Raw genomic sequence first — 22099 nt, 5'->3', positions numbered from 1 at the left:
GCAATGGAGCCAGAGCTACAGCCAACTCCATTAAAAGGAGTGAGATGCTGGCAGCCCCTGAAGTGATTTTCAGGGAAGGGCTTTAAATATAGGCCCTTCCCTGAAAATCATCCATAGAATGTGTAAAAAATAAAAAAATATATATACTCACCTCTCCGCAGCTGCCGGGGCTCATGTGCCTCCAGCCGCGTCTTCTCCCTGAACTGCTCTGAACCTCTTTCAGCAGGCAGGGATGTAAAATTCCTGCCTGCTGAAAGGGCTGTATCTGATTGGCTGAGCGCTCAGCCAATAACAAGCAGCGCTCAGCTATTCAATGAATGACAGTTGAGCGCTGCCTGTGATTGGTCACAGCATTCAGCCAATCACAGGAAGCGCTCGGTTATTCATTGAATACATTATTTACCCGCATGATGATTTTTGTCCGAAAAAAAAGAAAGAAGGCCAGAAATGTGCTTTCTTGGTCACCTTGTCTCCAAGAAAAAAATGCAAAAAAAAGCGATCAAAAAGTGATATGTATTCCAAAATGGTACCAACACAAACTACTGGACGTGCCGCAAACAATGAGCTCTAAGACAACTATGTTGATGTAAAAATGAAAAAGTTATTGTGCACAGAAGATGGTGGCAGAAATTTTTTTTTAAAAGTCTTTGAAAAAAAATAAAAGTAGTACAGCAAAAAAACCCAAAAGTTTGGTATCGTAGCAATCGTACTGACCTATAGAATAATGTTATCATGTTATTTGTGTTGCAGTTCGTGCGTCATAGAAGCACGACGCACCGAAAGATGGCGGAAGTTCGGGTTTTTTTTTCATTTTATTTCACTTAGAATTTTTTTTAAAGTTTTTCAGTACATTATATGGTACATAAAATAGTACCATTGAAAAATACAACTCGTCCTACAAAGAACAGATACGTCAATGGATAAATAAAGGATTTACAATTTTTTTAAAGGGGGGGGGGAGGAAAAAACGAAAATGGAAAAAAAGGTCTGCGTCATTAAAGGGTTAAACAATACTCCTTTGAACGTCAATACTATACATTGTTCTTCATAGTGTTCGTCAATGTTAGACTGTGGTACATTGGATGCATTAGGAGGCACTGTTCTGGGAGACGCTCTATGGCTGCAACCTATGATCACCAAAGATGTAATGTTGTTGTCCTATTAAAGCAACGTATCACCTCTCTACAGGATAGTGTTTCATTGGTTGGGGTGTGACCAGCCCTGGGACCCCACGGATCATGAGAACTGGAGTCTCGGGTCTCCTCATACATATGCAGAGGTGGTCTTGGGCGTGCACTACCTCGCCATCTTTCTCTATGGGACTTCCGGAGGTGGCCGACTGAAAATGCTCAGCTATCTCCAGCTGTCCCATCCACATTTGCCATTTGGACCATCTTATCATGATATCACGATATCTAGATTTCCATAGGACTTTAGATAAATCTACAGTTATCTTAATTCAAACACCCACGTAGTAAATGGCAGCTCTGCTACATACTATATAGATTCCCTGACATTTATAATCTATATGCCACTCAGTAAGGCTTTGTACAGGTAAGGGACTCAGTCCTTAGGGGCTTCACTAAAGACTTAAATTGCAAAAACATTTAAAACCTGAGGTTGTAGTGACCAATTTGAAAAACTGCAACCAGATATTGCCTCCTATGTGCTATGCCTTGATTAGCTGTTGGAAGGTCCTCAAATCAGGAAAGAGAGAAAGAGCCAAGCATACTCACTGGAAATGTTCTAGTGGAGCGATGCTCTAATATAAAAGGGGGCATTCTGAGGTGATCAACAGACAAGTGCAGGGATTGTGAAGGCATGCAGAGTTGCTGCTGAGGAGTTGCCAGGAAAGGTGCAACAGTCTGCAGGGAAGCTGCTGGAAAGAGACCAATGGTTACTAAGGGGTCGCTGGGAGAGCAGTCCTAGGGGCCTCCAGATCCTAGAACCTACTGGAGCTTGGATCATGGCACAGACTGAGAAACCACTGTAGAGAGGTTGGATCCTCGAAAAAGAGGGGGAGATAAGAGTAAATACCAGCGACAGAAGAGTGGATCACATATCATTTGCAGATGCCAGGAATTTCTTCCGCCAAGGGATCGTAAGTGAGGTTCGACCTCAGTTAAAGCCGAATGTGCACACCCATAGAAAGACTATTGAGCCTTATTCAGACCTGCTGAGCACATAACAGCAGTTTAGCATGTGTTTGGGGAAAGAGACTAAGACTTCACTCATTATGGGTCAAAGACTTTTAGGAATCTTTAACAAGCTACTATTTTCTGCTTGCAGACTATGTTTCAGACAATTATTCATTTATCTCAGACTGTGTGAGGCAAGCTGCCATTGCTGAATTACCACAACAGGTAATATGCCTTATCATTTTTCCTTTCGTTGAAATGCATTACTAATATAACAGTTAAACCACTGAACGTATATAATAGCAGTTATCGCTGCTAGTTAGCAATAGTCAGGATTGCGGGACGGAACCTGGGATTTGACGTAACTTTCCCCACTGTATACTCAACTTTACTCATTTACTGGTACCTGTGTCAACTACCACCTACCGTGACAGCTGCACCAAAAAAACTGATACTGCTTGGAGTTACAAAGAAGGAGAAAGAGTCTGCGGAACACCCCCAAAAACGTGGGTGCATCTGGACAGCAGCCAGGAACGAGAATGAGGTAGTGGAATTGAACTCCTGACCTGAGGCAGCTGGGGTCAGTGGAAGTGGGGAATCCCACGTAATGCAACCGTAAGTGATGCTGACCTCCAACAAATCGATGTGCATACTGCCAGAAACAAAATGCTTAGCCCGTAGGCCTGTTGTGGATAGGGACAGAGACATTAGCAGGCGTTAAAATGCCTTTTACAGTTTTTGGGCTTGAACATTTAAGTGTGGACTGAAATCACTATATTAATAAGGATTGAGCCTGAAATCCCAGAAACCGAATAGCAAAGTTTACACTAAACTGTGCTACTAATTTGCTGTATTGTGGGAAGTGAAGTGTTGAACCTTTATAGATGAACTGTATGTTATGTGATGTGAACTATATTCTGGATCAACAGGGCTGATCTGGTTACAGCATTATTGATACTGTTTTGACTGGGTGCAAAGTATTTTTTTCTTGTGCATTATTATAATCCTAGAATTTATTTAGCCATAGCCAGTGACAGGTAAATCTATGGTATAAACTAATTGTTTGCTTGTTAATATACTATGATCTACTTGCATTTCTTTGTTCGTAAATAAACATTGCATATCTTTGTAACTCCTTCTGCTGTATTGTATCCTGATTCCTGAATCTGTGTCAGGGTACCACCACCCACGGCATTTACATCAGCTTCGGAGGCTCCATTTGGCTTCTCTATTGCTGATTTCCACGATAATTCCAGATGAAATCGCTTGGCATGCAGACTTCTTTTGTCCAGCCAGTGGTTTTCATTTGCTGCCCTTTCGTGTTTCGGCAAATGCTGCTTTTGCTTATTTTCAGCTCCTAGAACAAGGCCAAATAATGGAAAAATACCATACAGGCTAACACTAATGCGAACAAGCCCTAAGGAAATCATTTAAGTTCTCAATAGTTCCTACATCTCAAGGTCTACTGTCAGTCTTGTAGACCACTGATAATCCCCTCCCAACCTGATAGCTAATGGTAAGGGTTAGAGCTAAATCTTATAGATACAAGTAGAGAGGAGCGAGCACCAAAATGCTCGACTGCTCGTTACTCGAGTCGAACTTCCCGCGATGCTCGAGGGCTCGTTTCGAGTAACGAACCCCATTAAAGTCAATGGGCGACTCGAGCATTTTTGTATATCGCCGATGCTCGCCAAGGTTTTCATTTGTGAAAATCTGGGAAATTCACAAAAGTGAAAGAACGATGTTAGCCCATTGAATTCAATGGAGCCGGCAATACAGCTGGCTCCATTGAAAGCAATGCGCTGCGGGCGATCGCGGGATGAATTGTCGGGAAGGGGTTAAATATATAAGCCCTTCCCTGCAATTCATCCAGAAATGTGTAAAAATAAAAACAAAATATATACTCACCCGGTCCCGGCAGACGGAGTTCAGCGGCGGCCGGCGGCAGTTCTCTGAACTGCTCTCTGTAGTATTCAGCAGCCGGGGATTTAAAATCCCCGCCTGCTGAATGAGCTGCCTCTGATTGGTCACAGCCTGACCAATCAGAGGCAGGTCTCACTCACACCCATTCATGAATTCATGAATGGGTGAGTGACTGCTGCCTCTCATTGGCTCAGCGGGACCAATCAGATTGGTCCCTGCGCTGAGCCAATGAGAGGCAGCGGTCACTCACCCATTCATGAATTCATAAATTGGTGTGTGAGACCTGCCTCTGATTGGTCAGGCTGTGACCAATTAGAGGCAGCTCATTCAGCAGGCGGGGATTTTAAAGCCCCGGCTGCTGAATAGTATAGAGAAGCAGTTCAGGAGAACTGCCGGCGGCCGCAGCTGGACTCCGGCTGCAGCGGAAAGGTGAGTATATATATATTTTTTATTTTTACACATTTCAGGATGAATTGCAGGGAAGGGCTTATATATTTAACCCCTTCCCGACAATTCATCCCGCGATCGCCCGCAGCGCATTGCGGCTGTATTGCCGTCTCCATTGAATTCAATGGGCTAACATTGTTCTTCTCTGCCACAGCTGTTACAGCTGTGGCAGAGGAGAACGATCTTTATGCTGACATTTTTATTTTTTTATTTTTACACATTTTAGGATGATTTTCAGGTAAGGGCTTATATTTTTAAGCCCTTCCCGAAAATTAATCCTGAGATCGCCGGCAGCCCATTGCTTTCAATGGAGCCTGCTGTATTGCCGGCTCCATTGAATTCAATGGTCAGTGCTCGTTTAATCGAGATGAGTACTGCGTGGTGCTCGTCTCAAGTAACGAGCATCTCGAGCACCCTAATACTTGGACGAGTATGCTCGCTCATCTCTAGATACAAGTCATTTTGGGGGGTTTCTAAGACGTCATTGGGGGAGATGGGTGCCCCCCATAATATATTGACTTTCTTTGAAGGATGACTCAGTGCAGAGTGTAGACAATAAATACTTTATTGGACATAAATTCTGCTAATAGCATCATATGAACATTTCATAGTCTATGTTACAATCCTATAACACATGAAGGGGATCTTGGACTTATTCACGTCTTCTGCTGTTGTCATTATCGGTACTCCTTTCTTCAGATTCTAAAAAACAACGTGAAGATTAAAATTAAGGTCGATATTCAATATTTTTGGGATGTGGTCTATTTAAAGCAAACATGCGCCAAATTTAGGACTCATGCAAGGGCAGTGGAATAACCTCAAAGTTGTATGGAGTCTTTATATAGTACCCATGGCAGTGTATATATACTGTAATATCATGGACCATCCAAACAGGAAAAGCCCATGTTAACACTTAGATGATCTATGGTGATCTTAAAGTACACTAGTATGTAGTATTAGTTGGTTCTAACGCTTCATATAGAAAAACAAGACTAATTGGTTCAACCAATAGAATGTGTGCACATATGCTTAGGCACTGGCGTTACTGTAGGGCATGCAGGCGATGCGGCTGCACCCGGGCCCAGGAGCCTTGGGGGGCCCATAAGGCCTCTCTTCTCCATATAGGGAACCCAGTACTATGAATAAAGCATTATAGTTGGGGGCCCTGTTACAGATTTTGCATTGGGGCCCAGGAGCTTCATGTTACGCCTATGCCCTTAACAAGTAGAGATCTTGAAAATAGTGCAGAATAGAAAGTTGCAAAACTTTTTATTATGCAACGATTATGCTTTATTATGTGTCCACAAGATGTTCTTGTGTTTGTTATGTAAGATTGATTAGAGTAATAAAATCTACCGCATGTGTAACATTCGCTTCGGGCTTTTCAGACTCTTTGAATGGCTCCACAATACAGCAGACAACTAACAATAGATATTTAGTGTTTGCTCCCTTTAAGCAATGTGAGGTTCGTGCCTGTTCATTAGGATGTGGAGGGATATCATTATTTTCATGTATTGTATAGAGGGTGGGGGAGGGATAATCCTGAATTTAATACGACTTTGTTTTGGGCGTTGCTCCGGTCATGATGGAAAAATCGACTTTTTCTGTGTTCGCTTCTAACGACAGGTGTGCGGTCCCCGCCGCATTGTCTGCCCCATAAAGGACACATTCTGAACCTGCTCCAACCATGGAGTAATTTAAGGAAATGGATTTCTCTGCCTGGTAAAGTCTATACAAAATAATCTCTAAACAAGGGCATTAATGAGAAGTTGCCCCGCTGCATGGGTAATGCCAGGCTCATTTGCATGTCCTTGCTTTTAGCTTCAGATACAAGTATGGTGATATGACTGCACAGGAGGGCGATTACACTACAGGGAGCCGTTATTTAGAGAATATTATAATATACTACTGAGAGGCCGATTATTGAATTAGAGGAATTTTCGACTTGATGGTGGGATTATACATTGTTAGTTATAGAAATGTAGCAGAGCTGAATGAGACAATTCTTTGGACTGCACAGAAGGCTGCATTGTGCAGAAATTGTAGGGAAATGTGGGCTTTTTAAAGTGGTCTACAGTATATTTATTCATAAGGGTTGCTTAGCTACATACGTCTACGTGGCTATATCTAATAGGATATGGCTATTATAGCTATGTCTCCCATCTTACCCCATTAGAGTTTTGCAGTAATCAGGGGGGACTGGAGGAGGATAGAAGAAGTCTTTGGTCACTCATAGTTGCAATGATAATGTCAAAGTTTTTCCAGTACTAAACTATTGATGACCCATCCTCAGGATAGGACATCAATAGATACTTGGTTGCAATTACGTTGGTAATAGAACCGCACATGCCCCTGTGTAGTAATAGAGCCCCCCAGTGCAGTACTAGAGCACCCATACCTCTGTATAGTAATAGAGTTCCCCTGTGAAGTAATACAGCCCTTCTGTGTAATAATATAGCCAATCTGTGCAGTAATAGAGCCCCCATGCACCTGTATAGTAATTGACCCTCCTATGTAGAAATAAAACCTGGCTGTGTAGCAATAGGGCCCTGCTGTGTAGAAATAAAGCCCCACTGTTCAGTAATAGAGCAACCTGTGAAGGCATAAACCCCCCACTAGTAGAACCCTCCCTGTGCAGTAATAGAGCCCCGTGTGTAGAAATAAAGCCGACCTGTATAGTAATAGAGCTCCTGTTGTGTAAAAATATACCCAAACAGTATAGTAATAGAGCCCCCTACTTGTAGAAATGAAGACAACTTGTATAGTAATAGAGGCCCCCCACACTCCCCATCCGTCCAAGAACGACACCTTCCTCTTTTTGTTCTGTCTGTTGATTAGAAGCACTTACTGAGAGCATAACAGGCAGGGTGACTGCAGCACTCCTGTGTGATGCAGCAGGTGGGAAGTGTTAATGTGCATATGGATGGCATGAACGGGGTAAGAAGGGGGACAAGCCCAGCAATGTCAGTGGTGATGGGTGGCCTCTGAGCTTCCCTAGCCTAGGTGCCTGGTCACAGATGGGACCCCTATTGCTATACCACTGCTGGTCAGGTGCTACAGATGTACCCCTAAACTTTTAGACTAAGTAACTACGTGGCTATTTCAATTGTAAGCTCAGCCATTTGTCCTCCAGACTTTTTGTAACGCCAGTTTCTGGTACAGGAAGCAGTCTGATGACTAGTATTGTAGCCATATAACCTCTTAAGAGGGTGCTTTTTTTGGTCATCAGGTCACATAGAATATCCCCCTCCCTCTCTCAGGATCAATCATAAGAAGAGATCCTTCCTGTTCCAGCTGAGCAGCCCAGAACATAAATTGTATGATAATTTAGGTTAGTCTAAGGACTCTGCCACACTTTCTTTTTTCGGGGCTGTGTGCTGTCCGTATTAACCCAGCACATGACCCCATTATAGGTTATGAGGATATTATACATGGATGTTTTTTTACACAGACAAATAAACCCTTATGTCATCCATTCCTGTTCATGTCACAGACTAGAAATAAGACATGCCAATACATGTCAAGATGCAGAGTATATGTTTATTGGAAAGCACACGGATGGGTGTCTGCGTGTCTTTAGTGCTAGTTGCATCTGAGCCTCTTGGGTTCAAAAAGATCTGGACAAACTTGAACAGTGTGCGGCGACTAAAAAAAAATGGTATTTAACAAGGAGAAATGCAAAACACTACATATGGGCAAGAGAAATAAAAAAAAAACACAAGCAGAATGGGAGGAATTGAGCTAAGCAGCAGCACATGTGAAAAAGACTTGGGTATACTAATAGATCATAGACTGAACATGAGTCAACAATGTGATGCAGCAACCAAAAAGGCAAACACAATTCTGGGATGTATTAAGAGAAGCATAGAGTCTATGCCACGTGAGGTCATTATCCCCCTCTACTCTTCCTTAGTCAGACCTCATCTGGAATACTGTGTCCAGTTCTGGGCACCCCACTTTAAAAGAGAGAGACAGACAGACAAACTGGAGCACGTTCAGAGAAGAGTTACCAGGATGGTGAGTGGTCTACAAATCATGTCCTATGAGGAACGGTTAAAGGATCTGGGAATGTTTAGCTTGCAAAAAAGAAGGCTGATAGGAGACTTAATAGCTGTCTACAAATATCTGAAGGGCTGTCACAGTGCAGAGGGATCAGCCCTATTCTCATCTTACAAGGAAAGACTAGAAGCAATGGGATAAAACTGAAAGGGAGGAGACACAAAGTAGATATTAGAAAAAACTTTCTGATACTGAGGGGGATCAATGAGTGGAACAGGTTACCACAGGAAGTGGTGAGTTCTCCTTCAATGGAAGTGTTCAAACAAAGGCTGGACAAATATCAGTCTGGGATGATTTAGTAATCCTCCACTGAGCAGGGGGTTGGACCCGATGACCCTGGAGGTCCCTTCCAACTCTACCATTCTATAATTCTAACTCGAATTATAGGTGGTGTGCAACTAACCTAAGGGTTCTTTTATTATGAGCCTTGTGATGAGCTCCAATCAATGAGCCTTAACATAGTCTGATACAGAATGTATGGGAGATACATACAATTAGTTGTCCCCCATACTGTTTCATCACTGTAGGCAGCACATCCCTTGTACACATGGAGAGATGTTCTGCTGACAATGATTTTTTTTACCGTCTGTACCAAAGATGCAATCAGCCAATAAACAAAACTTTTCTCACTTGTCGGCCAATTGGGTGCAACTTCACACAGTCCAATAATTGGACAAGCAAACATTTGTACGAATGTTCTTGCCTGAACATTAGGTTGTGAAAAGGCTTTCAACAATTATTCTCAGCCATATTAATTTTTACTGTTACTTGTACTATCACCCAGTCCTCTCCCAGTTCTTCCTGGCTGCCCATAAAAGGTGATATGGGTCCCCCAGTACTCTGGTGGGCCAGTCCAACACTGCAAAAAGTTTGGGGCCAGCAGCAAATTTCTAAGTACATTGGTTACCTCTACTAACATTAAATAATTGTCATTAAACTCCAGGGCCTTAACATTTCCATCACTTGCATCTCTGCTACATTGTGTGGCAAAGGAATTGTATTGAATGTAAAAATAGGGCTGAAGCTAGTGAATTATAATAGGCTCAGAGGTTATGTACATGCTCCATCTGCAATAATATAAGGATTGGACATTGTTCTGAGACCGGGCATAAGGCATAATACTAACTAATGATCCCCCCGAGGGGATGTTATTATCAGGGTTAAGACTGGATGACCTATGAGGGACATTTATCTCCAGCTGGAAGTCTGGTCAGAGTGTGCCCAGCATAATGAGCAATGATAAGAGTGCCGGTTCAGAAATATCTTATCTGGTGCTTATTTATGATGTGTTGCAGAAAATATTGATTGCTGAGAATTATACTGGAGAGGAACAGATTGTGTGCAGTTGGAAATGCCACTTAAAAATCCTGAGAACCTGGTTATAAAGGCTAATAATATGCAGGGAAGTGTCAGTGCCATCAGCAAAGGTGGGAGAAATCGCTTCCTGCAATAGCTACCACGTAGACCTAGGAGTGTGAGCCGGTGATGGAGGAAGCAGCCATGGCTCATCACTAGAGATGAGCGAACGCGCTCGTTTAGGGCAATTACTCGATCGAGCATTGCTTTTTTCGAGTAACTGCCTACTCGGACGAAAAGATTCGGGGGGCGCCGGGGACGGCGGGGTGAAGCAGGGGGTAGCTCTCTCTCTCTCTCCCCCCCCCCCCCCCATTCACCCCTGCAAACCCCTGCTCGCCCCCGGCGCCTCCTGAATCTCTTTTCGGCCGATTAGGCACTTACTCGAGTAATTGCTCTAAATGAGCACGTTCGCTCATCTCTACTCATCACCTGTTGGTACCTTTTATGTTCTTACTTTGCCAGTTCTTGGTTCGAGGCCAAATCTAGTCAGGGACAAATGGGGGCTTCTAAGCTGCAGTTGGTTCTTCTTCTTCATGAAACATTTGACAGGGCAATATAAAGGATAATATATAACTCGCAGCACTGAGAACCATTATACTCAAAATGCCTATTATACAACAATGGATAGTCATACAGAACAGGCTAAAGGGAATGAAGGAATGTGGCATCAGGAAATGACACCATTTTTAAGTGAAACATTTTTAATAGAGATGAGCGAGCACGCTCGGATAAAGCAGTAACTCGAGCGGGCATCACTCTTCTCGAGTAACTGCTTGCTGGTCCGAGCAGGCTCGGGGGGGGGGGGGGGGGGCGGCGGGGGTCAGCAGGGGGTAGAGAGAGAGATCTTTCGCTCCCCCCTCCCGCTGCCCCCCCAAACCAGTAAGCAGTTACTCGAGAAGAGCGATGCTCACTTGAGTAACTGCTTTATCCAAGCGTGCTCGCTCATCTCTAATTTTTAAACATTTTTGGTGTCTTTCTTTAAATTTCTATGTCACTATGCATATAAAAATAATCCTGAAATCTTGCAGTTTTCACTCATAATAGTATGGCACTTCCTGTTCTTTAAAGAAAACGTATCAGCAGTTAACTCATTATTATTACATGCCGGATTACAATAAAAGGTGACATTTCTATATATACAGGGTTAGCAAAATTAAACTTCCTCACCTCAGAGGCCTCGGGAGGACAGCATTCGTCGGCACTTTATAGTGAAAAAGCCGACTCACTGCATTTAGCGGTGGAAACATGGTTTTGTGAATGAAGAGCGTTGTTAAAAACCAAGGGAGGCATATTGAAAATTTGTAGCATGATTTGAATGATGTAGAATGATTTGATGAGCAAGTTGTCTAAAGTGGCCGTTGTCCAAATTTCTTCTCATTTGGAGCTGCACAACACTCTCCAAAGGACTGAATTGGGGAAGTTTAATTTCCCTGACACAGTAGATAACACAAGATTCACCACTGACAATACGTGATAATCACATCTCACCTCCTCTCCCTCCCTGCGCAATGACCTCTGCACAAGCCACAGAGCAAACCCACTACACTATCCTATAGAAGTCAACAACTCAGGTTTTTTCAGTGATGAACAAACTTTTTGAAATGTTCGGTTCAGCCGCTTTGCCAAATTTTGTCTAAGTCCTATAAAAACCCTGACTATCATCATACTTTTTAGCCTTTAAACCCGCCCCCCCTCCTTAACGTCTGTGCCACTAATGGGTAGTTTATGGGCTAAAAGGCATACTGAAAGTCAGTGTAATTACATTCTGCAGGTGACTCTTCTCTCCCCACTGCAGGGAATTTACCCCATAGTGGGGGGAGAAAGAGAGAGATGAAGGAAAGCCTCGGGGGAACCCCCTTCTCTGTGGAGCTTACTTTCCTTTCAGCTGAACTGGAGGGATATCCCCAGCAGCAGCGGGACCAGGACATCGCAATGCAACAAACTTGCGTTCATATGCAGTTAGTTGAAAACTGAATAAGCCCTTCTTGTGCTTTTACACAGGACGACCTGTGGAGACCCAACAGATCGTCTCAGCGATATTCGCTCAGGAACGATCATTGCTAGCAGAAATAGTTGTTCATATATGTACGACTGTCTGTTTACATGGGCTGATCTGCTGTTTAGTTTTCATGCATACAGAAACTGCATGACGAATGAATTTATTGTTCATTGTTCAGTTGTGCATGCTTTTAGACTGAATGATAATTTTTCAGATTCTCGCCATGTAAAAGGGCTCTTAGTGTAGTCAGAACCCCCTCCATTAAAGTGTAATGGTTTGTCACTTCTTGTTTGTATTATTGTAGAGCAAACCACTGTACCCAGATAATAGGGGTTCTGACTACATTAAGAAACAGTACTGCTAGTTACCTGTTAATGTCTTTTGCTACAGAATGAAAATCAACAACTCTCTTGTATAGGGGAAACTAAGTGAATGCTACAACAAGCTACAGCAAACTCAAAAGTTCCCTTTATTACTTAAAGTACCTTGAAAAAGTCGCGGTGATCGTGATGAAACGCGTGGTACTAATCTTTTCATATTAAAGATCACCAACTGATCTTTAGTTTCCCTGTTGGGTTTTTGTTACGCTGGAGCGCCGAGCCATTTTTCTTCATTCATTTCAAACGCTTTGAGTCATGGTCGGACCCCAACATAGGGGCACGACTGGCTAGGCTAGTTCTCCCGTCTAGTAATCAGGATTGTGGAAATACATACATGGACTTCCACCAGGTGGATTTCTCTACACACTAACCAGGACGTGGAGGTGTTTGGTGGGTAACCCTGGATTGGCCTATCCCACCGACACCGGGTAAGTCCTGCTTTCATTTACTTCAAATTTGTCTATATCTCTTATGAGTTGGAGCGCTGTCCTTCACATTTGGTTCCCTTTATTACTTAAGTTCTTTGAGAATGCTGAAATATAGAATGCATCTACGCTAAAAAAAAGCATTGGTTTGCATAAAAACCAATGAAGAAGAGCTGAGTTTGTCATCCGGCACAATAAGTTAGTAGAGGTTTTCTAAAGGACTGCAAGTAATCTTGCATAAAGGAACAGTTAAATGGGAAGTCGGGCTCTGCTCCATCTGTTATTTGTGTATGTTCAGCTCCACACTTACCAGGATGTAATGATCTCTTGCCCATAAGGCCAATAAAGGAATCTATTTTCTGTCCTGAGATACAAAACAGGAGTGAATTATTATGCAGCATGAGAAGCACTTATTTACAGCGCAGCGTATTTATAGAAGTGTCTCCAAGTCAATAATGACAATTTTTTTTCTTTAGGCAGTTATTTGGCTGAGCTGAATTTTAAATTGCTGCATACTCAGTGATGTCTATCTAGACGGAGGTGATAATATGAATGCATTATCTGATGTAGCTGGAAATCTGTGTGAATCGCATAAACTCAGTTAATCGGATTAATCAATTAACGTCTATTTTTCATATTATGTCCAGTACATGCAGTGGTATATAGAAGAGAGGGACCCTGCAGCTACATAAAACGTTGCATAACTTTGTAAATTACTTATTATGTACTGATCCTGACTTATATCTTGTATTATACTCCAGAGCTGCACTCACTATTCTGCTGGTGCAGTCACTGTGTACATACATTACATTACTGATCCTGAGTTACATCCTGTATTATACTCCAGAGCTGCACTCACTATACTGCTGGTGGAGTCACTGTGTACATACATTACATTACTTATCCTGTACTGATCCTGAGTTACATCCTGTATTATACTCCAGAACTGCACTCACTATACTGCTGGTGGAGTCACTGTGTACATACATTACATTACTTATCCTGTACTGATCCTGAGTTACATCCTGTATTATACACCAGAGCTGTACTCACTATTCTGCTGGTGCAGTCACTGTGTACATACATTACATTACTGATCCTGAGTTACATCCTGTATTATATTCCAGAGCTGCACTCACTATTCTGCTGGTGGAGTCACTGTGTACATTTGCTGCAGCTAAGTGACTACTTTTTGGTGGACTGGGGTTTCTCTGAAAAACATATCTGGCTCATTTTATGCTATCTTTTGATAAAGCCAGTGTGCAACACGCGTTGCGGCGCAGTCGTCATTTGGGTCTATTCTACTTTCGTCATTATATGTCATGGGACAGATTTCCTGTATCAAGTTGCTGAATCTTCATTGCTCTTTACTATTCAGTTACTGGCCCTTTTGAGCATGTTTTGTGATTTATTCTACCTGTGATGTGGCTTCTTATAAAGGCAAACAATTGAAACAATTTCAGACAATTGACAGATTGACAGTTTTAGCGACCATTTTGCATAAAGTACTAATGGACACTAATGTCCATTAACATTTTATTAGCTTTGTTTGTATGTAAAAGGGCCTCCGGGAGCTGCTTGCAGAGCCCAGCATGTGGTCTGAGCTCTGCACACAGCTCCTTTGTTCTTGCGTGTGCTGTTGGCTGAATACAATGTAATCTTCAACTCCCATGCAGAACACAGCGTGCGGTCCCTGCTATCTCTCTCCTCCTGAACTATGGATTTTAAGCTCACCTTTAAAAACATCGTTCAGCCGAAAAGTAAAGGGGCAGCATTTACACGCAACGATATCGGTTATATGCCATCGTTTGAACGAATTTTAAGCGATAATTGTTGAGTGTAAATGGGGCTTCAGTTTCTGTGCAATCTTTTATGTATTTCATGAGTTTTCATAATAAAGTATGCGTATGGTTACTTTTGTGTTGGAGCCTATGTATTTGTAGGTGTATTGGTTTTATACACTCTAGTTGATATACTTGGATGGTTTCTAGTATATTTATAGGTTGTATATAAATCTATTACAGTTGCCAAGATGTCTCCACTGTCTTTGCCTCACTGCAGTATATGGCATGCCCAGCTGGTACGGTGCCAGGCGGCCATTTCCTGTCAGATATCTTGCTGCGCTGCGAGCAGCTGTCTTGTCTCCCGTACCTGCTCACCCTGCTAAACATTTGCTAAGCATAATCTCTGTTTTCAGCTTAAACTTCCTCGTCCCAGATCTATAATTAATGAAGCAGCGAATTTATTAGAGCCAGATGTGTTTTCCCACATCTGTGTTCACCTCTGCTGTGTTACCGCATAGAAATCATCTGTATCTGCTTAATGGGGCCTCCGGGAGAACATTCCTTCTATTGGTTTATGCAATGCATTCAATAAAATGTGCTCTTGCAGATATATTGTATATCCATCTATCTATCATCTGCATCATATCTATCTATCTATCTATCTATCTATCTATCTATCTATCTCATATCTATCTATCTATCTCATATCTATCTATCTATCTATCTCATATCTATCTATCTCATATCTATCTATCTGTTTATCTCATATCTATCTATCTCATATCTATCTATCTATCTATCTATCTATCTATCTATCTATCTCATATCTATCTATCACATATCTTTCTATTTATCTCATATCTATCTATTTATCTCCTCTCATATCTATCTATCACATATCTATTTATCTATCTATCTATCTCATATTTATCCATCTATTCCATATCTATCTATCTATTTATCTATCTATCTCATATCTATCTATCTATCTCTCATATCTATCTATCCATCTATCTCATATCTATCACATATCTATCTATTTATTTCATATCTATCTATCTCATATCTTTCTATCTATTTATCTCATATCTATCAATTTATCTCATATCTATCTCATATCCATTTATCCATCTATCTATCTCTCTATCTATTTATCTCATATCTATCTATCTATCTCATATCTATCTATCTATCTCCTATCTATCTATCTATCTATCTATCTATCTATCTATCTATCTATCTATCTATCTATCTATCTATCTATCTATCTATCTATCTATCTATCTCATATATATCCATATATTAGGAACAGTGAGGAATCGCTATAAACTTGGCCCCAAAATGGTCTTATTTGAGCTTAGCGGATGATTAAAGTAATGAAATTCTATATTAATTCTCTAAAATGTGAGTCACTCAGATTTCTGTAAATTTTGACACTGGTGCATTAATTTTACTGCCTTTACTAATTGTGAACATCATTTGGCCTCCGAGCTCTTTGCTCTCTGCCCATTGCTGTACTGAATCATTTTTATCCTCTAGTAACGAGCCGCTTCTCCTACAGATGTGAAATCTTGTTACTGTTACTTACTCTTGGGTGACATTCTTACAGAATCTAGAAAGAAAAAAATATCATTTAGATAACACATCAATCAGAACCAGTTTTGTACAATTTTCTCTGCTCACTCATTTCATATCACATCTGAATATGGGAGCTTTGATTTTTTTTCTTGACTTAATAAGTTAAATAATTCTGGACAACTTCAGGTTATGTTCCAACAGGACGGATTTGCCATGGATCTTTCATTGACTGCCTGCACAACATCACTCTGTGAACAACCCCACTGCCTGAAATACACCCCCGCGCTACTATCTTCACTCTAGAAAAAAGACGGCGAAGGGGTTATCAAATAACTATGTATAAATATTAAATACATGAGGGGACAATACAAGGATCTCTCCCATGATCTGTTTATACCCAGGACTGCGGCGGTAACAAGAGGGCATCCGCTACGATTAGAGAAAAGCAGGTTTCATCACCAACACAGAAAAGGGTTCTTTACTGTAAGAGCAGTGAGACTGTGGAACTCTCTGCCTGAGGACGTGGTGATGGCAAAATCCATAGATTTGTTTAAAAAGGGACTTGATGTCTTTCTGGAGCGGAAGGATATTATAGGATATAAATCTTAGGTTAATTGTTAATCTAGGTACACAGCAGGTAGGAAATATTAGGGGTTGATCCAGGGATTAGTCTGATTGCCATTAGGGAGTTGGGAAGGAATTTTTCCCCCAAAAGGGCTAATTGGCTTCTGCTCTTGGGGTTTTTTGCCTTCCTCTGGATTAGCAACACAGGAGGATAGAAAGGCTGGACTAGATGGACATTGTCTTCATTCGGCCTTACAAACTATGTTACTATGTATGTTACTCAGCCGCTGCTGTCTGAGCAGCCAACTCCTCCTCCAGTCTCCTGTTCTCAGTGCAGGGAAAAGTCAGCCACTCAAGCAGCAGCAGCAGAGTGAAGATTAGCCGCTCAAGCAGCAGCAGCAGAGTGAAGATTTCAGTGAGTTGCATTGCAAGAGTGGGACCATTTGCACAGTGATGTCAACCCCAGCTGTTGCAATGATAAGGGAGGCCTTTGGGCCCCTCCTGGCTCAGGGGCCAGTCGCAATTGCGACCCCTGCGTTCTCTTTAGCCATGCAATTCTCTCAGTAAATTCCACCCCATGTGGATATAGCCTTAGGGTGAGTTAACTGCATATAGACTTATGCAACTCAATTTAAGCTCTCTGTATGCAGTGAGCACCCCCTAGTGGTGGCTGCATGTAGCCACTATAACAATATCAAAGCAAACAGGGAAATAGTTCTGTGCAGCACGCTCTCTCACCACTTACTACGCTCTGTCACTATGGTAAGTACACTACTGGGAAGTAGTCCATTTGTTGCATAGGAAAGGATCCATTAGAGAGAATTGATACATAGGTAAAGTCTAATCATAATGATATTCCATATAGCTTTATGTACATGGATGACATACCTGGATATATGGTACAGCGGCACATACATAATATACTCACCACTGTTTCTTTTTCCCATACTTCCATAAAATGTATCTTTGTTGAGATTTTTGACAATTCTCATAAGGTATCTGTCATATGTTGGTTCTTCCGGATCTGCCTAGAGAGATAAAAGTGATGAGACGATTATCATCACCATATATTATAATGCACAGCCTTTACACAGAATGTTGATCGTGACATCCCTTATAGGCCTCAGTGGGGTCTCCTATTTTAGAAGGTAGCCAGTCTCCATTACTATGGTCTATACATCAGATTGTGCTACACCAACATTCGGTGCACGCAGTAGTGCTATGTTATTACACCAGCATAAAAAACAATGGCGCAAGTTGATGATGTCATCAGATCTGTAAAGCCAGATACGTCACTGAGATGATACAGTGCAATTCCTGTAATCCAGTATCTGATCATCTACCCAGTCCATAATACAGCATTTGTTTCCAGAATTATCATTTGGAATGTCCCCAGAAGATGGAGCAGAGGATTAAAAAAAATTCGCAGCTTAAAGGGGTTGTCCCACATAGAAAAATATTTTTTTTAGCCTGATAAGGACCAAGCACCAAAAATATATGGCGCTTGGTCCTGTGCTTTAATCCTGCGCCATAGTAAAAGTATGATGGGGGATTCACGTTCCTGCAATCCAGCAGAAGCAGGTTGGGTCCTCAGCTGTAGGTCACAGTCGAGGAGCCGAAGGAGAAGACAGAAGTGTTTTTTCAACCAGTTCTGCCTTCTCACAGGCTACATAGAACTCAATGAGCGTTATATAGAGGATAGACAAAGCGGAAGTGCTACTTCTGCCATCCAACCTAGCAATCGTGATCGCCAGGTACCCTGTGGCATGGCAGAGTTGCTGGTTCTTAACACACTCAGATCAGCTCTGCCAGTGACCATTGCCAGATTAGGAGGATGTTTTTCCCTGTAACTGGGGCCTATGGATGCTGCTGCTATGGAAGCCCCAGTTACAGGGAAAAAATGTGAAATAAAAAATAACAGCATGAATGTCCCCCAGAGGTCTTATTTGACAACATGAGAAACAGATATGTTAAAAAAGATGGTTACAAAAATCTGAAAGAAATACAGAAAAAGATATATATATATATATATATATATATATATATATATATATATATATATATATATATATATATACACACACACACACACACACATGTAAAAAAAACTGACCGCCAACGCCAGCCTAAACTGTCGCCATACCTGTGATCACAACAGCATCCATGACTCTCCTGGTCTGTGTCGTCAGCGGAAGTCAGGTTGACCGCTGCAGCCAATCAGTGGCCACAGCATCACTGTTCAAAACTACTGGCACCCATGATGTGAGCACTGATGCCAGGAGAATGGACAATGATGCTACAGCCTCTGATTGGCCATAGCAGTCACCTGACTTCCGCTGTAAACATGTAAGGGGGAAACGCGATTCTGATCTCCCACTTACTAAGACAAGCAGCTTTGAGCTTGAGGGGGGAAGGAAGAGGTTAACAAGAGGAGCTGAAAAGATACTCTGAGTAAAGCCCTACCCTCAGTGACGTTACCACACTAACCCTCACCCCCCTGTCCCCTAGGTTGGGGCGGTTGAGCGAAACAGACCAGGATGGTTGGATTAAGTGAGGATCTAAGCTTCTACACCAGGAAGGTCACAAAGGTTCCAGGGTCCTATAAAAAGTATTAATGGTGAAAGCAGCAGGGGCAGTGATTGAAGCAGAGGTGCTGTGTAGTGGAGACATCCGGGAGCAATAGTCGGCAGGGCTCTGCAGAATTGAAGACTGAGGAACCCAAGCTGCTGCAGGATTGTTGCAAATCCTGATTGCCCTATTGATAGCTGCCTGGAACTGCTGAGGGATCACCGGAGATTGCTAACTCCTACCAAGTGCTTGCCAATTGAGGAATGACAAGCAGAGAGAGAGAGAGGGAGTTCAGAAATGCGCTACAGATATAACAATGAAAACCCACCAAAGTACCAAAGAATTTGTGTAGCATCGGATTGTAAGTGAGGTCGGCCTCATTAAAAGCTGAATAATGTGCACACTAAGGTTGCATGCACATGGAAACAAGGTAGAAAGTTGTGCCCAATATTTTTAGTTATAACTTGTATTGGACAGCACACAGGCATAGCAGCCGTTTGTTGTCCGTTGTATGGGACCCTGCAAATGTACATGTGCTTTTTTCAGCCGAGAACTTAACAAGAATAGGACATGCTGTAATTTTTTTTTTTTTGCTCTGACTTTCTATCCCAGTAAAAAAAAAGCCTATGACCATACACCCATTCACATGAATGGGTCTTATTTCTGTCTGATTTATATATATATACCGTGAAGGTGACTTTTGAGGGACTAATCAGGCCTGCTAACAGCGTAGTACATCAAATACTACCCTTCGAGGCATTAGTATTTGTAAGGAGGATGGAATATTTAACTGTGATGTGTAGCGAAATCAATCCAGGTACCATTGAATAAAAGCATTGGATTCTGTAGATCCAAAGATTGCGAGAGAGTATTTTTGTCAAATACAAACTGTGCGCATTAAGTGTGATTACTATGTTAACAGACTGTGTTGAAGTCCTATTTGACTTTATGCAAAATGCATCTCAATAGCATATGGAATTAAAGGTTTATGAGTGTAATATCAGTCAAAGTAAATCCAGCCTAAGGCATGCAACTCTTAATAATTTAGGCGCATCTTACTCCAGTTTGTATCTAGGCAGCCATAGGAAATAACTTTCTTGATAAATTCTCCCTTCTGTGTTTAGATTCCTTGGCATTTTCAAGATCTCTGATTACTTCCAGTGAATGGAAATACCACTATAGACAATCCTTTCTAAGTTAAATACATTCATCGTCCAAAAAATCCAGCACCTAGAAGGAGTTACATCTGAGGCAGATATGAAATGAGTAGAGTTGGCATGGTAGATGAATGGTCTTATCACCTTAGGCCCCAAAAGTGGTTCCATTCTTGACCTATATGAAGGCTTTCGGAGGCTACTTGTGTGTAGTGATCTCTTTTCCTGCTTGTGTAGAACTTGTTGACCATTAGACACCTCTACGATGCAGAGAAGAGATGTCACCCAGTTAATGGAGCTTGAGAGGGGGAGCATTATTGGAATGTGAGGAGCTGGATGGTTGTATCAACGAATTGCCGGTCACCTTGGCTGTTCTGACCAGACTGTTAGAAGGTGTTGGGATCAGTGGATGTGTGAAGGCATGCATACAAGACAACCAGTCTCAAGATGCCTTCGACAGATCATCAGTAAAAAGGATCGTCTGACTGTCCGAAAATCACAAGCAGCTCCAATGTTTTGTTGTCTGCCATCCAGAGACAGCGGACACCATCTCTACAGGCCCCTGGGTCTGTCGGAATGATTTCCAGGTGCTTGGTTGAAGGACATTTGGTCTCATGGTGCCCATTATGTGTTCTGCCTTTGACACCCACCATCGCCTCTGTTTGCAGTGGTGTCATGAATGACAAAACTGGACTGCTATGGAGTGGAATTGGGTTGTCTTCAGCGATGAATCTTGGTTTAGTTTGGGCACTGATAATGGCCGTGTTCATGTCTGGAGACCTAGTGAGCGTCTCAATTCTGCCTTTGCTGTTGAGCGGCACACTGCCCCCACTGCTGGTGTGATGGTCTGGGGGGCCATCACATACAACAGTCGGTCACCCCTAGTAGTGGTACGAGGGACAATGACAGCTCAGCAATATGTTCAGGACATCCTGCAGCCACATGTGCTCCTCTCATGGCAACTTCCAAGAGGCATTTTCCAGCAGGATAATGCCCGGAAGCACACAGCAAGGGTGTCACAGGAGCATTGCCAACATTGCCACACATCCATATCCTGCACGGTCACCAGATTTATCACCAGTAGAACATATATGGAAACATCTGGGATGTCAACTTGGACAGCCTACGAGTTTGCAGGATGTAGAGGCTCAGTTGCAGCAGATGTGCACCGATGTGCCCTATGATACCGTACAGAACCTGTTTGCCTTCATGCTCGCCTGTATCACATCTTGCATCCAAACTAGAGATGACCCAACAGAGTACTAAAGCCTCCATGCCTGCCCATATCACATCTCATATCTAAGCTAGAGGTGGCCCAAAGGGGTACTAGAGCCTCCATGCTCACCTGTATCACATCTTGTATCCAAGTTTGAGGCGGTACAACAGGGTACTAAAGCCTTCATGCCCACCCATATCACATCTTGCATCAGGCTAGAGGTGGGCCAACAAGGTACTAGAGCATCCATGTCCCTCTGTATCACATCTTGTATACAAACTAGAGGCAGTACAACAGGGTACTAGAGCCTCCATGTCCCTCTGTATCACATCTTGAATCCAAACTAGGGGCGGTACAACAGGGTACTAGAGCCTCCATGCCCACCCATATCACATCTTGTATCCAAGCTAGAGGTGGCCCAATAGGGTACTAGAACCTCCATGTTTGCCCATATCAAACCTTGTATCCAAGCTAGAAGTGGCCCAATGGAGCACTAGAGCCTCCAAGC

At 42.4% G+C, this 22099-nt stretch overlaps 1 protein-coding gene across 1 annotated transcript in view; it reads right to left on the bottom strand.

Moving 5' to 3' along the window:
- Positions 1-5148: 5148 nt before the first annotated feature.
- The window catches only part of LOC136586773 (protachykinin-1-like), a 33407-nt gene continuing 16456 nt past the window's right edge, over positions 5149-22099 (bottom strand). The window contains exons 3-6 of the mRNA XM_066584989.1: positions 17582-17681; positions 16100-16123; positions 13038-13091; positions 5149-5210 (exon numbers count right to left, since the gene is read on the bottom strand). Coding sequence (XP_066441086.1) covers positions 5161-5210; positions 13038-13091; positions 16100-16123; positions 17582-17681 — 228 coding nt within the window. The 3' untranslated portion in view covers positions 5149-5160. The remainder of the gene's footprint in view (positions 5211-13037; positions 13092-16099; positions 16124-17581; positions 17682-22099) is intronic.

The sequence above is a fragment of the Eleutherodactylus coqui genome, chromosome 12 (genome assembly GCF_035609145.1).
Source record: "Eleutherodactylus coqui strain aEleCoq1 chromosome 12, aEleCoq1.hap1, whole genome shotgun sequence".
NCBI classification, from domain to species: Eukaryota; Metazoa; Chordata; class Amphibia; order Anura; family Eleutherodactylidae; genus Eleutherodactylus; species Eleutherodactylus coqui.
Note: the sequence above shows the minus strand (reverse complement) of the source record. Positions and strands in the feature narration are given on the sequence as shown.